General features: G+C 39.3%; 1 protein-coding gene across 1 annotated transcript in view; it reads right to left on the bottom strand.

The window, feature by feature from the left end:
- The window catches only part of nup50 (nucleoporin 50), a 43,064-nt gene that overhangs the window by 13,523 nt on the left and 12,384 nt on the right, over positions 1 to 17,157 (bottom strand). Inside the window, exons 3-5 of the mRNA XM_048607711.1 lie at positions 14,046 to 14,129; positions 7,003 to 7,186; positions 848 to 1,477 (exon numbers count right to left, since the gene is read on the bottom strand). Coding sequence (XP_048463668.1) covers positions 848 to 1,477; positions 7,003 to 7,186; positions 14,046 to 14,129 — 898 coding nt within the window. The remainder of the gene's footprint in view (positions 1 to 847; positions 1,478 to 7,002; positions 7,187 to 14,045; positions 14,130 to 17,157) is intronic.

The following is a 17,157-nucleotide window of genomic DNA, read 5'->3' as shown; positions in this document are numbered from 1 at the left end:
ATTGTTACATCCCACCGGATCCACTACCAACTATTGACATACGCCTATCCTTTTCTTACACTCAGCTATATTTCCGCTGACTGACTTCAACGTGAAAGAAGAATGGAATTTTTGTTCATGTGACTAAAGCAGTGGGTGGTCTGGAATAATAGTTGCTATCATTATTAACAGAAAATCATTTTAATACATTTGTACAACAAAATTTAATCACCGTTTGGGTTCCTGTTACCATTTACCTATTTTTCCTGATTAACACAGATGTCCTGCCTGAAAAGGTGGCAGGATTTAGGGAGGAAAATTCAGAGTCTCAGTATATGTTCTGGGGAGAAGTTGATCTGATCTGTCCCCAGAAAGCTGCCATGCTGGGTTGTGGATGCATAGGCAAATGGGAGGTAACTCAATTGTGAGATGGGCAATTGTTTCAGCAATGCTGGTCACTTATGAATCACCTACCACCACGGTGTTACGACTACAAATGACAAATCTCTCACTAAATCAGTATTCAATATTGTGACAAGCGAGAAAGCCAAATCTTCTCTTTAGAAACTGTTCATAAAACAGTGTTTGGATACCAGCAAGATAAATTTATAATGCCTTACCTTTCTGAAATTTGCTCAATAGCGCCCTCCAAGAATAACAGTGAAATGTGTTCCTGCTGTAACTATGCAAGATTAAAATTTGGAAACTCTTAACTCTAGCCATTTCTTTACTTACAGGAGGATAAAGAAAAAGAACAGAGTACACTTCATGGCTATCGACAACATATTAGGACTACGTTAGGACTAGGACTACTGAATTTGTAAGTATAAACAGTTTATTGAACAAAGTAGTTAGACAGTATCCATACCTTTATGCTCACTGCTGTTTATTTCTTCTGGTTTTCCTACAGATGCTGTGAAGGAAAACGTTGGAGCTCCAGACTTTTCTTGGTTTAGATCTTTCCCAAATAACGAGCATGAGGTACCACTACTGAAAGAAAAGCCAGTCGAAGGTGGCTTTTCCACTGTCTTCCCAAAGAGGAAGCTGCTGTTCCCATTATTTCCTATTGTAGTCTCGGGTTTCATTTCTGAAGGGAGTGGAATAACATCGTTGGTTTTGACAGCTGAAAAGATAGGTGCTGGGGTTGTCTCTGGTAATGTTTTGGAAACACCAAATGTGTTACCAGATTGCATTTCTGACCTCTTGCTGCTTGTGTCACTCTCTGAACCACTATCAGAGCTGCTGCCATATTTCTGTTCAATGCTCGTCAAATGCTTCTCGTAGTCCCTGAAGATTGGAGTCAAATCACAGAGTGGATTCTCATTGACATGTTTAGTGATCCAATCCCGGACTGAACAATTTAGTGCTGCTAGTTGTTTGTTGTATTCGTTACAGCCCATTTTACTCCGAGTGTTAAGTTGATTAATACCATTTGTTTTTGTACCTATTTCACCTTTCGCCAAGGGGTTTGATGGAGGACCGTTAGACAGAGAAGACCCTACAAAATAAAATTAAATGTTTAATTAGATGGTGAAATAAAATATATTATTGAATTGTTGTAAGCTCTCCAAGTCTTCATAGATCAACAAGTTCTAACCACTATAGATTTTTTTTTAAATAAACAGCCAAGGTAGTGGAGTCCAAAACTAGAGGGCATAGGTTTAAGGTGAGAGGCAAAAGATTTAAAAGGGACCCGAGAAGTAACTTTTTCCATGCAGAGGATGGTGCATATAATGGAATGAACTGCCAGAGGAAGTGGTAGAAGTGAGTAGCGAGTAGAGAGTACAATTACAACATTTAAAAGACAGTTGGACAGGTTCATGGATAGGAAAGGTTTAGAGGGACATGGAACAAACACAGGAAGATAGGACTAATTCAGTTTAGGAAACCTGCTCGGCATGGACAATTTGGATTGGAGGGTCTATTTCCATGCTGTGTGACACCAAATGTAAGTGGTACATAGCATCTATTGTGCACAAAATATACAGGTACACAACACTTAAGTGTGAAGTTCCTCAAATACCTGATTTATTCAATGCTTTTGGATTCCCTGCCCTTCAAAATATATGACAGACAATAGTGAAAAGTTTTAACAACTTAAATAATTTCAGCATGTTAGCATTGATAGCCCAGTTACATGAAATATGTCTTAAGTAACTATGTACAACAGATCGCTTCATCTTTTTAAATGATTCAAAGTCCAACAGCGGTATTGTTTGGTGCTGAGATCAAGTTGGGGTTTGCTGCATATATCAATTATTCAGATACTAGCCTAAAAAATGTAGTATTAAGATTTGAATTATACTAAAACAGTGAGTGTAAGATGAAAATAAAATACAAAGAGTAGAGAAATAGCTCAAAAGTGAACGACTGAAATCAATACCAATATGAGGATGTGATGTTGTGATACATCAGCTGGTGTTACTGGACAAAGTCAGATCTCAGATTTATTTAAAAATTAAATATAATCTCTGAAACATATTCTTCAAGAAGCTGCAGTTTTTTTTTAATTATAAAACAGAACAGAAGTTTATTTCAGAAGAAAAATAAACAAGATGAAATATAGAAGAGTTAGATTAAAAATTATTCTAACAAACAATAAAACAGTTTCAACTCACTTTATGACACAGTTACAAAGGCTCAAGTTGAGACTAGTCACATTTTTTGAAAAATATATATTCACTTATGGGATGTGAGCATCCGTGGCTGGCCAGTATTTATTGCTAGTCTCCAAGTGCCCTTCAGAAGGTGGTCGTGAGCTGTCTTCTTAAACCATCGCAGTCCATATACTGTAGGTTGACCCACAATGCCTTTTTGATCCAGCGACAGCAAGAGGAAAGGTGACAGATTTCAAAGTCAGGATGGTAAGTGGCTTAGAGAACTTGCAGGTGGTGGTGTTCCTCTGCATTTGCTATCTTTGTCCTTCTAGACGGAAGTGGTCATGGGTTTGGTAGGTGCTGTCTAAGGATATTTGGTGAATTTCTGCAGTGCATCTAGCAGATAGTACAGACTGCTACTACTGGGTGCCAGTGGAGAAGAGATTTGGATGTTGTGGATGCAGTGCCAGTCAAGTGGGCTACTTTGACCTGGATGGTGTCAAGCTTCTGTGTGTTGTTGGAGCTGCACCTATCCAGGCAAGTGAGGAGTATTCCTTCACATTCCTGACTTGTGCCACATAGATGGTGGACAGGCTTTGGGGAGTTAGGAGGCGAGTTACTCATCGCAATATTCCTAGCCTCTGACCTGTTTTTTTTTTTTTTAAAAAAAAGCCATGGGGCTTATCTGGTGAGTCAAATTGAGTTTCTGGTTAATGCTAACTCCTGGATGCTGATAGTGAGGGGCAATGTCAAGGGCCTGCGATTAGATTTTCGCTTATTGGAGATGGTCAGTGCCTGGCATGTGTGTGGCATGAATGTTATTTGCCACTTGTCAGTCCAAGGCTGTATACTGTCCAGATCTTGCTGCATTTGGACTTGGACTGTTTTGGAATCCGAGGAGTCTCAAATGGTGCTGAACAATATGCAGTCATCTGTGAACATCCCCACTTCTGACATTATGAAGAGGTGGCCATTGATGAAGCAGCTGAAGATGGTTGGGCCTAGGACACTATCCTGAGGAACTCTTGCAGAGATGTCCTAGAATTGAAATGACTGATCTCCACCAAACATAACCATCTTCATATGCGCCAGATATAGCTCCAAATAGAGTATGCCCTGATACCCCTCGATTCCAGTTTTGCTAGGGCTGCTTGATGCCACATTCAGTCAAATGCAGCCTTGATTGTCAAGGGCTGTGACACTCACCTAACCTCTGGAATTCAGTTCTTTTGTCCATGATTGAACCAAGGCTTGGAAGGAAGTCAGGAACTGAGTGGCCCTGGCAGAACACAAACTGGGTGTCACGGATTGGGTTATTGCTGAGCAGGTGCTGTTTGATAGCGCTGTTGATGACACTCTCCATCAATTTACTGACGATGGAGAGTAGACTGATGGGGTGGTAATTGGCTGGGTAGGATGTGTCCTGCTGTATGTGCACAGGATAAGCCTGGGCAGTTTTCCATATTATCAGGTAGATATCAGTGTTGTAACTGTACTGGAAGAGCTTGCCTAGGGAAGCGGCAAGTTCTGGAGCCCAAGTCTTCAGTACTATTGCCAGAATGTTGTCAGGGCCCATATGCCTATGCAGTATCCAGAACATCCAACTATTTCTTGATATCACAAGAAGGAGGCCAAGATGGATCATCCATTTGGCACTTTTAGCTGAAAAGTGCAGTGAATGCTTCAGCCTTATTTTAAATCAGTGAGGCACCCACCTCAACTGACACCTATAGTTTCTTTGTCATGGACTGTGGAGGCAATTTGAGCCCTTTCTAAGTTTACTGGCACGAACCTTTTCCGCAAATCTGACAGCCTAAACCTTTTCAGTTCTAATAGATTTTGAACCAAACTCTGTTTGGAAAGCAGCCCAAATAAACCTCTTCTGCTGAGGCAAGTGGTTCCCTGAACTACTTCTAGGAGTTGAATTCAGAAACAAGCTGAGTTTAACTCTGGTGTTTTCTGAATTTAACTAAAAACTGTCCTCAATCCGACATTGTTTGGAGCTCTAAACAAAGCTAAGGGCCTTATTATTTTTTTAAAAATACGCTGCCTGCTGCAAGCCCTGCAGTATAAACTACAGGTCCGCAGTCACTGGCCTTCTGACAAATGGTGCATTTAGATCATTGTTGCAGGAGGACTTGCTGACTTTAAGAAAAGGAAACACTTCACATAAGTAACTAACACCCATATGTTAGATTTCAAGACGATACTCTCTCCCTTTCAATCACAATTGTGCTTCACAGTAAAAATAAACAATACTAATCAGAGACGTCGGGGTTCAGGTACATAGTTCCTTGAAAAGCTGCATCAATAGGTAGGGTGGTGAAGGTGTCATGTGGCACGCTTGCCTTCATTGCTTAGACCATTGAGTACAAGAGTTGAGATGTCATGTTGTGGCTGTACAGGACACTTTTGGGGTACCACATACAGTTCTGGTTGCCCTGTTATAGGAAGGATATTACCAAATTGAAAAGGATGCAAAAAAAAAAAAAAAAAAAGACTTACAAGGATGTTGCTGGAACGGGAGGGTTTGAGTTAAAGAGGAAGGATCGGTTCTGGGTTCTCTTTTGTTTGTCATTTATATAAATGATTTGAATGAGAATATAGGAGGCATGATTAGTAAGTTTGCGGACAACAACATATTTGGTGGCATAGGAGACAGTGAAGAACGTTTTCTAAGATTACAACGGGATCTTGATCAAATGGGTCAATGGGCTGAAAAACTGTAGATGGAATTCAATCTGGATAAATGAGAGGCATTGTATTTTGGTACAACAAACAAGGGTAGGGCTTATAAATTAATGGTAGGGGCCTTGGATAGTGTTGGTGAACAGAAAGGCACCTATGGGAGCAGGTACATAATTCTTTAAATTTTGCATCACATTTGGACAGGGCGGTTAAAAAAGGCATTTGGCACGCTCGCCTTCATTGTTCAGTCCTTTGAGTCTAGGAGTTCGGAAGTCATATTGAGGCTGTGCAGAACATTGGCGAGACCTCTTCTGGAATGCTGTGCCCAGTTCTGGTTGCCCAGTTATATAGGAAGGATATTATCAAGCTGGAGAGGGGTCAGGAGAGATTTGCCAGGATGTTGCTGGGTATGGAAGGTTTGAGTTAAAGAAAGGCTGGATAGGCTGGGATGGTTTTCACTGGAGCGTAGGAGGTTGAGAGGCATCCTGATAGAAGTTTATAAAATAATCAGAGGTACAGATAGATTTAATGGTAGCTGTATTTTCCCTAGAATGGGGGATTTCAAGACTAGGGGGCACATTTTTAAAGGTGAGAGGAGAGAGATTTTAAAAAGACTAAAGAGGCAAAGAGGATGGTGCTATATGGAATGAACTGCCATTGTAAGCGGTAGGTGCAGGTACAGTTACAACATTTAAGGGACATTTAGACAGATACATGAAGAGGAAAGGTTTTGAGGGATATGGGCCAAATGCAGGCTGACGGGACTGGTTCAGATTTGGAAACCTGGTCACCATGAACGAGTTGAACCGAAGGGTCTGTTTTCATGCTATATGACTAATTACACACTGAATTGGAATACACTGTCCTGCAGAAGAACAAACAGACAGAAAGACAAGGAAGTTTACATAACATTAAAATAAAGCAGCCTCTTAAATTGCCAAGTATGCTTTAAAAAAGGCCGATAGAATTCTACAGATCCACTGCAATGACTGGTGTAAGGATATACAAGTATGAAGAAAATCTTCAAAATGAAAAGTGCTACTTTCATTACTTGTTCATGGGATGTCAGCGTTAGTGGCAGGGCCAGCATTTATTGGTCACCCAGAGGTGCACTCAAGAAAAGGTGAGCTGCCGTCTTGAACTGCTGCAGTCTATTTGGTGTCAGTACACCCGCAATGTAGTTACGTAGGGAGTTGCAGATTACCGTGTGATTATAACGGTCTAAACGTTTCATAATTTAACTAGAGTAGATTAAAGCAGTAATAAAAATTCCTAGATGGAGAAGGAATTGATAAATTTAATATTGTAAGAGATTGAGAACACAGGGTTTGTAGCTCAGGTCAGAAACAATATCAACATTCAAGATTAGATCGGATAGTGGATGAAGGAACAGGCTTTCAAAAGAATGTGGCAAGGAAGTGTTTAAATACAATTTGAACAACTTGGTCACATGTGTACATGCTGGCAAAGCCTGACAGGATCAAAATGATTTGGTTTTCAAATTGTAATTAGTATATTATCCTGCAGAAACTATGGGCAGAAAGCAATTTATTAAAAATTCATCAGTTCAGACCAAATACAAAAACAACCAAAAAAAGCAAATGATGTCACCAATTGAGGACTTATTGCCCAACTTTTCAACATTGCCCAGTATTAAATGGGGTGGGAAGAGAAGAAACAGTGCCTTTGCTGAAAAAGAAAATGAATTCAGCAATTAAAAAGGCATTTGCATACTTACCCACTGCATCATTTACATCAGTAGCACAACTAAGGGCAGACGTTGAAGAGGACGATGATGCATTGCTTCCATTGGATAATCCTTGCAAAGGCTTGAAACCAGATCCATTTCCAAATCCTCCAAAACCAGTATTTCCAGTTGAAGTAAGACCAGAGAATCCTTTGAAAACTCCACCACCATCAGACTGGCACATTTTAAAAGAAGAAAGGTTAGCATGACATTTAATATACCAAAATTCACTAACTTATTAAAATCTACATTTTGAACTTTATGTGTAGAAATGCTTGACACCACACCTGGTGTTGAAGTCATCAACAAATTATTAAAATTAACCACTATCGCATTGTACAAGGATAAAATTTTATTTTTTTTGAATAGTTAGACACTTGTATCATGCAATTACAAAAACTCAGATTATTCATGCCATTAATGGAGCGAGGTTCCAAAATTGTTTGTTTTGACAAGCCTCTCGGCACATCCCTGTGCAAGTTATATTTAGGTATTTTAGGGGCCAGCAAAATTTCCATTAATATAGACTTTTAATGGAGAAATGTCTTAAGGGGCTCATGGGAGAACAGTTATCAAGAGATAACACAAAAAGTACAGATAAACATGCTGAAAGGTTCATTTCCAGGAAACTTAAGGCAGAAAGGAAAAAAAAAGTAACACTTCAATAACTACATTATAGATGTGAAGGAAGGAAGGAACTAGACAGCAGCCAGAAGGTCCACAGCATAGGCAAATGTGACAAATCAAAATGTGACATTGGCACAGGGGTAAGGTGTGACTAGCAAGTAGGAAGCGATCACTTTTACTTTCTAGTTTCCTGTTGATGATAAGTAGTCTGAGAGGTTAAGACATGTCAGGGCAGCTTGGCTACATGGAATGCATGTCCTAGATCACATGGGAAGGTTTGGAAGCCACCCACTGTCTAACCAAACACATGCACAGGAACAGTCATCAGCTTTCCATCTCTCAAAAAAAAAATCCATTTACCCTTACTCAGTGTTTCCTCTAAGCTGAGCAATATTTTACTAAATGCCAAGGTTATACAACCTACACCATAAGCACATATTGTGTAGCAACTGTTGGGTGTTCCATTTTACCCAAAGCCTTTTGGAAAACCAACAGCAGAACAAGTATGGGTCCCCCTTTATACACCTTGCTTACTCACTCAAAGAACACTCAAATTATTCATCTTTGAGCAAGGAAAGAAAAGGGTAATGATTGAAAGGGGTGGGAGGAAAGGAAATGGATACGGACGTGAAGAAGGAAAAATGTGACAAGAACAAGAGTGCATTTCACAAGGGAACTATAATGTGTAAAAATGCTGAGGCAATCTCCAATCCAAATGCTGATTGGAAAGTAGCACGTATGCCAGTCTACAGAAGAAAGGAAGTTAAAAGTGGGGATGGAAGCCAGGTCCACGGGCAGAAAAATAGACAAGCCAAAGAAAGTCAGAGACTTGAAACAGGTAAAAGCATGGTCGTATTATTAAACTTGAGGCATCCAGTGTCACAGGAGATCAACTAATAGTATTTATTAAAGGCTATTAATGGTCAGATTTCACAGAATTGGGAATACAATTCTGAAATTTAATCTCAAAGCACCAATGAAAATCAAAATGCATTAACTAAGCATTTGAACTATTCACCACCATAAAATTGGATTCAAATATCAACTGCAGAAATTAATTGGTAGTGAATCATTTAACAGAGTTTAAGTTTTAAATCTTAGTTGTACATCGTAACTGATAATTTCTTAATGCCCCCATTTAAAAAAAAACACAAATTACCACTTGCACTTTGAAGCAATCTTATACTTATTCATGTTTTGGAAATGCTGCGTTATTTCAATCATTCTAATGTTCCTAAGTAAAAAGGTACTTTGGTATTTAAGACCATGGGACTACATCAGCTCTGAACCACTGGAATGGCAGAAGACAGAATGTAGCAGACGGCAATAACATGGACAGCTTCTTTAAGCTTTTAAGGGCACAAAAGTGGCAATGGAGCTTCCAAATCACAGGCAATGTCAGAAGAGATCAATTAGCAATTCAGACAGTTTCATGCAGATGCATGAAATATCACTATCGTTTTTTTTGCTAAAAGTGGTTTGTGATCTTGATGAGTGGGATGAATATTGACCAGGACACCTCTCCTGCTCTGCTCCAAAATAGTGCCTTCACAATCCTCGTACCAATTTAACAGGACCTTAAAAGTTATTCAAAGTTAGCAGAAGATTACACCTAGGAAGCACCAGAGAAGTGTAATTAGAGGGGCAAAAAAAAAAAAGAGAATTATTAGATACCAGCATTGGTTCGCTACTCAAAAGAGAGATTGCCTGGTTTGAAAAACAGCCATAAAAGCAGGCAACCTAACAATCGTGCACTGAAAAAAATATATTTTGAGCATAACCTTGCTGCAGTTGTACTACAATCATAAATCAGCTAACACTGACGTAATGGGCAACCAAAAATATGAAGATTGGGTTGACTCCTTTGATTGTAAAGGTAAACCAATGCTTATTTTCAATCACTAAAACCAAATTTCACAATGGCATTGTTTGCATGAAGCAGCTACAGTTTTAAATGGCATGTGGAATTTCTACAGGCAATCCATTCTCTTTGGTGAACGGCCATGTCTCTGGTGTGAGAGGAAAGACTGTTTTTGCAGCGTTTTTAAAATTTATAAAGCACAACTGTACAATCATGACTTTGAAGAATCCAAGAAATCAAAATGAAATTGACCTTGATGCTGTAATTACAGTCAAGGCAAGGTTGTCATAGTCCCAAAGGCCTGTATGGCTCTCACTGTGGAAGAGACAACTGGTGGTGGTTTAACCAGAGGGTCACTATGCCTCAGGCAAGGTTGAGAAGGCTGTCCTTTACGGTAAGCTCAGCCAGTGTGGAAATTGAACTCATGCTGTTGGCATCACACTGCATCACAAACCAGCCATCCAACCAACTGAGCTGGCCACCCACAAGCTAAGCACTACTGATGTAGAAACTGAGAAAACAAAGTGATCTAACTATGTGGAAATTTAAGACTCCCTATGCTGAGCCAACAACATGAAAAACAGCACCTAGCAATGACTAGAATTTATCAAACTGCAAAATCTGCTTGCTGGTGAAGAAATGCTTATAAATGAATTTGGGGCTGTTCCTTCTGCTTAGAAATTAATTCATTCCTAGAGAATTATAAACTGCAATCTTTAAATACTGGCAGATCTGTATAGTGTCACGTTATTGCATAAGAACTAAAAAAAAAATTGGAATAAAATGGTGGAAAAGTGTTCAAAAGTGGTAAACAAAAAAAGGCGAACTGGTTTAACTGTTCTTATGTTGATAAAAGGAAAGAAATGTGAAAATTAGAAGCACCAATTTGGCAGAATTTACAATCAAGACCAGATAGCATCAGTTAGCACAACAGGGTCCGAGTTAATGCTCGATTGTGCTGTGCCAACAACGAGCATTAAATTTAAAAAATACTACATATATCTAAAATAATCTGGGTTAGATTGCGAATTATGTGACTGACAAAAAAAACAAAGTTGCACGCTGGAAATTACAGGCATTCTGGCTAGGTTTGCAGGCGATACAAAGATAGGCAGAGGGACAGTTAATATTGAGGAGGCAGGGAGCTGCAGAAGGATTTGGACAGGTTAGGACAGTGGGCAAAGAAGTGGCAGATGGAGTACAATGTGGTAAAGTGTGTCATTCACTTTGGTAAGAAGAATACAGGCATAGACTATGTTCCAAATGGGGAGAAAATTCAGAAATGTGAAGTGCAAAGAGACTTGGGAGTTCTATTCCAGGATTCTCTCAAGGTAAACTTTCAGTTTGAGTCAGTAGTTAGGAAGGCAAATGCATTTATTTATTTTGAGAGAACTTAAATATAAAAGCAGGGATGCACTTCCGAGGCTCTATAAGGCTCTGATCAGGCCACATTTGGAGTATTGTGTCCAGTCTTGGGCCCCATATCTCAGGGAGAATGTACTGGCCCTGGACCGGGTTCAGAGGAGGTTCACGAGAATGGTCCTAGGAATGAAAAGCTTAACATGAGGAATGTTTGAGGATTGCGGGTCTATACTCAATGGAGTTTAGAAGGATGAGGGAGTATCTAATTGAAACTTAGAATACTGAACTGCCTGGTCAGATTGGATGTTGGGAAGATGTTTCCATTGGTAGGAGAGACTAGGACCTGGGGGCATAGCCTTAGAGTAAAGGAAAGACCTTTTAGAACGGAGATAAGGAGAAAAGCCAGAGACAGTGATGAATCTATGGAACTCACTGCCTCAGAAGGCTGTGGAGTCCAGGTTTTTGAGTATATTTAAGACAGAGATAGATAGGTTCTTAATTGTCAAGGGGATCAAGGGTTACGGGGAGAAAGCAGGAGAATGGGGTTGAGAAACTTATCAGCCATGATTGAATAGTGGAGCAGACTCGATGGGCTGAATGGCCTAATTTCTGCTCCTATGCCTTATGGTCTAAGATATTCCTTGCACCAACAAATCTATCAAAACAATCAGATTATAATTTAATGTGTATACTTTGAAAAGATTATAGATGTGGGCACTGTGGATGGGTATTTTTCAGCACTCAAATTTCAATGAAGTAAACAAATTCCTACCAATGTTTCATAAGTATTTAAAGAAGCTTCAAAAATATTTGTTATTCCAATGTTAAATAATCAAATTGGATCTAAAAAATGTTGCCGAAGACAGTATGCAGTAGTTTTTCATAAGGAATAGGCTGTACTGTTTTAATCGTAAGACTGCTAATGTCAAGCTTCAGACCAACACACAAGATCATTATTTTTATAAGGGCAAGTGCAACATGAGATAGGTTCACAACAAATTGGAATTTAGTTTCTCTGAATATCATAAAACATTCCAAGCCTCACAGGAAAGCATGGTACATTCTGTTACTTACACAAACCCCCAGGATAATTAAGATGGATGGATGCGTAGTACTGTGACGTATTAACAACTTTCCCTTGAGGCACCTGCATTTTCTTGGTAGTGTTCATTGCTTAATGCAAATGTTTTAAAGTCCAAATAATTCTTAGAAGAAGTTTAAATAAGACTACATAACTTTCCCAAAGTTAAAATTCTTCTCAATCATAAACCTCAAATTATTCTGCATTGAACAGTTAAACTTTGAACAGCCAGCGGTTGATAAAAAAGAAATACTAAATAATATTTGATAGGCCATTGCCTTTCCAACACAACTATTCTCTTGTTATTTGACATTTGGATACCTTGTTTTGACATTCCTATTGCTTCTCTCTCTCTCTCTCTCCGTCTGTCTCTCCGAGAACATGCTTGCTAACTTAAAAATCTACATTTTTCCTGGAATTAACACCAGATAATGCATAGGGAGACAAATCTCAAAAAAAGGGAGGGGGTAGGGGTGGAGGTGGGTCAGAAATCCACATTTTCAAATTATTACAAGATTCCTGATTTTGCTCTCAACAACCACAATGTAGCCCACAGCTGCAGTACAAGACTGCAAGGAATTTTTATTGCATTGCTACAATTTCAATGTTATTTGTTCGATTAGACGCGCAAGTTAGCAGTAATCTAAAGATAGTCTAGGACAATCTACGTGGCAATCCCTTTAACTGCAATGCAGAACAGGTGAGAAAAGCAACAGATTATCTTTGCACGATTCTTTGAGATCTTCACAAAGAATCATGTGATTTTTGCCAACTTACAACAGTCGATTTTTTTGTCTTTTTCCATGTTACACAGGGTCTCTACAATGTTGGCTTGTCAACTAAATTAATTTTTTTTGGGAGTGGGGGAAAGAGGTCAAAATATACCAGTGGTTTTCAGCCAAATACCCCTTCAACCACTGACTGTCCTCATTTATCTGGGTTGGAAATCAGCAACTGTTTGATTTTTTTCATAGTGGACGAGTCCTGGTGCAGAACTTGAACTGAAGAGGCCTACCAGCACAGAAGCTGGAAAGCTATCCATTGGGTCCCTTCTATACCTAACTTGCTTCTAGCAATGTACAATGCCAAAATAAACTCAATGTTTTAATGGGCAACAGATTTCTGGGCCAAAAAAATGTTAATTAAGGGTTGAATTTGATTTTTCTTAAAAATCTTATACTATATCAAATCAGAGAAGCAAGCCAATTTAAAACAAGCATTTCCAAACTAGATAGAACTACAAGTCAAAGATTTTTATATTGGATGGGCAAAGGGTTAAGGTCAAGTAGAGGCCCATGGACCACAAGATACGTGCAACAAAAATGTAAGCCTTAAATCAACAGAAAATCTTCATTATAGGTTGATAAACTAACTTCAGCTTTAATACTTTAAAATATAACAACAATTCTTTCATTTTTAAAAATCATGTTGAATAGTCATCCAATGGAAACATACACACCTCAAAATAAACTTAAATTTCTGTTATGAAAACTATCCTTAACTAGGCTTCATTCTCTCCAAAACTCAAGCCACAGGAAGGCCCCATTTCCACACACTGAACTTACAAAAAACTAGATAGCAACATACCTTAACATATTTAACAGTTAGATAAACCAGGTTAAAATGATTCATGGCCAGGAAAATTAGCAGACAATAATGCAGATTTAAATGTCAAGTAAAGATAAAGAAGAATGGTACTTCCGTTTTTGAAAGCCATTATTAGATAATGAAAACAATTTTTATTGGCTTTTAGTAGGTATGGATAGAATCAGTACTTCACTGCAACTTTGAATAGTTCATTAATTTTCTATTGAGAAAATCAAAGTTACAAAAAGTGAAAATATCACATCACTGGAACCGTGATGTCATTAAATTGACAGAATTCAAGGCCTTTTTTTGGGAATATCCTGCTCACATTGATATATTTTGGAAATGAACTTTAACTTGATGCTAGTATGCCTGAGCCATGGAGATGGGGACTGGCTCAATTTCTCGAAATTCGGAAGAGGGAAGCCAAGCTGGGAGAGTGCTTCAATTACATTTTATGTATGGAAGTGAAAAACTTCACAATAATACATTTTAAAAAGTAATCATGCAACTTACCTCAGTGAGAACATTTCTACGTTTTGCTTTTTTGATAGCTCTGTTTTTCAACACATCTTCACTTGCAACTGAGAAAGTACCTGCCTAGAAAACAAAAATACACCTGTCACAAAAAGATGTTAACCAATAATTTCACATCCTGTTATCCACAGTAAGGTGAAGATTTTAAGATGCAATAAAATATCATAACGACCCAGCTGCATTCTCATTCAGAATCCTGGGTTCAGAAGGATTTTTGACCCCAGAATGCAAAGAAGAATAAGGAATTCTCTCTTTACCCAACATAATTTTCCACAGGCAACACTGAAGTTGGGGATTCTCATCTTGATTTTGTGGGACATTGCTATTCTTTACTTGGCCAATGCAATTCTACACAATAATGAAGACACTTTACAAGTGATTATTCAAGGTACTGGAGGATAATATAATACAAGAGAGAGTTCTTCAGCTGTTAGATACTAGCATCACACTGGAAGGATCAGCCAGTATTGGAAAATGGTAGCGTATAGCTCTCCAAGAACAAAATTCTGTGCAGATTAAACACCCAAATGTTTGTTTGTTCATGGCACTGCTAGCCAGCCACTTATTGACCATCCCCAATTGCCCTGGAGAAGGTGATGGCTTACTGCCTTCTTCAACCACTGCAGTCCTTGGGGTATAAGGACACTCACAATTACAAGAGTGGCACTATGTAGTTCCAGCAGACCTTTTCCCTATGATTTCTCGCTAGAAATGTGCCCATCAAGATGCAAGTCCCATTTTTGTCAGGATGATAGTTGTCAATGCTGTATTTGCCTTGCCTTCAACTAACATATCCCAAACAAAACTTTTTGAAATAATCCAGGCTGACATTCTAGTGCAGGAGTGAAGGAGGGGCTACTTTGCTGGAGTTGTTCTTTCAATCAAAACCATTTGAACTGGGAGGTGGGAGCAGAAGTTTGCAAGTTGCTATGTGAACAGCAGCAGCAAGACCACATCACAGAACAGTTACAGCAAGAATAAGGCCATTGCCCCATCAAGCCAGTAACATATCTCATTGGGGCCCCACTTTTTACTTTTCGCCAAAAAGGTTAGAAACATAGAAACAAAGAAGATAGGAGCAGGAGGCCGCCATTTGGCCCTTCAAGCTTGCTCTGCCATTCTTCACGATCATGGCTGATCATCCAACTCAATAGCCTAATCCTGCCTTCTCCCCATAACCATTGATCCCATTCACCCCAAGTGCTATACCTAGTTGCCTCTTGAATACATTCAAAATTTTGGTATCAACTGCTTCCTGCAGTAATGAATTCCACAGGCTCACCACTCTGTGGGTGAAGAAATGTCTCCTCATCTTCGTCCTAGGTTGTCTACCCCGAATCCTCGCACTTTGACCCCTGGTTCTGGACACACCCACCACAGGGAACATCCTCTCTGAATCTAACTTGTCCAGTCCTGTTAGAATTTTATAAGTCTCTATGAGACCCCCACTCATTTGTCTGAACTCCAGCGAAAACAATCCCAACTTAGTCATTCTCTCCTCATATGTCAGATCTGCTATCCCCCGAATCAGGCTGGTAAACCTTCACTGCACTCCCTCGAGATCAAGGGCATCTATTCTCAGAAAAGGAGACCAAAACTGCATACAATATTCCAGGTGTGGTCTCACCAAGCCCCTGTATAACTGCAATAACACATCCCTGCTCCTGTACTAGAAACCTCTCGCAATGAAGGCCAACATACCATGTGCCGCCTGCTGTACCTGCATGCTTACCTTCAGCAACTGGTACACAAGGATGCCCAGGTCCTGCTGCATACTCGACACCCCCACCGACCCCACCTCCCAATTTACAGCCATTCAGGTAGTAAACTGCCTTGTTTTTGCTTCCAAAGTGAATAAGCTCACATTTATCCAAATTATACTGCATCTGCCATTGATTTGCTCACTCACCCAACCTGTCAAGATCATACTGAAGGATCTCTGCATCCTCATCACAGTTCACCTCTCCCACCCAACTTGGTATCATCTGCAAACACAGATGTTACATTTTGTTCCCTCATCCAAATCATTAATATAAATTGCAAATACCCGGTTCCCAGCATCAATCCCTGTGGCACCCTACTAGTTACTGCCTGCCAATTTGAAAAGGACCCATTAATTCTTACTCTTTGTTTCCTCTCTGCCAACCAGTTTCCTATCCATCTCAACACACTTCCCTCAATTCCATGTGCTTTAATCTTGCATGTTAATCTCTAGTGTGGGACTTCGTCAAACGCTTTCTAAAAGTCCAAATATGCTACATCGACTGGCTACCCCTTGTCAACTCTACTAATAGTTACATTTTCATAGAATTCCAACAAATTTGTCAAGCATGATTTCCCCTTCATAAATCCATGCAGACTCTGTCTGATCCTGCCATTGCTTTCTAAATGCTCTGCCATAAAAATCTTGACAACGGATTCGAGAATTTTCCCCACTACCAATGAGGTTCTTCCTCTCAACTGTTTATGCAATTCCTTTTGAAAGTCACAACTGATCTGCCTCCACTACCCTTTCAGACTACATTCTTCAGAATGCTCTCATTTTCTTTTCCTATGATTCCTTTTACATTTTTAAAAAATAAAGCCTTCCACTACTGGGAACGGTTTAAATTTTAATCGACAGAAAAAGCTGGAGAAACTCAGCAGGTCTGGCAGTATCTGTGCTGGTAGAAACACAATAATGTTTTGAATCCAACATAACTCATTAGAATTTATCTGAAGTCAAACTTGAAACATACCGTTTCTCCTTCACAGATGCCACCAGACCTGCCGAGTTTCCCCAGCACTTTGTTTTTATTTTACATTTCCAGCATTCAGAGTATTTTCTTTTTTATTTAAGTTTTATTACTTTCTATCACTGTCATGATTTTGACCACCTCTATAAATAACTATTTTTGCATTTCAATCCATGGAGAACACCACAATAGTCACAGCACGAAGATGCTTCTCATGCTTGTACTGTGAAAGTACACTTCCACGTGGGTTTGGACATATACAGCTACAACAACATTGGAGAAAGTCAATGGCGTCCAGGAGAAATCACCTGCTTAACATTACCCCTTCAATCACCTTAAGCATTCATTATCCCACA

This window comes from Rhincodon typus, chromosome 18 (genome assembly GCF_021869965.1).
Source record: "Rhincodon typus isolate 14 chromosome 18, sRhiTyp1.1, whole genome shotgun sequence".
Classification (NCBI taxonomy): domain Eukaryota; kingdom Metazoa; phylum Chordata; class Chondrichthyes; order Orectolobiformes; family Rhincodontidae; genus Rhincodon; species Rhincodon typus.
Note: the sequence above shows the minus strand (reverse complement) of the source record. Positions and strands in the feature narration are given on the sequence as shown.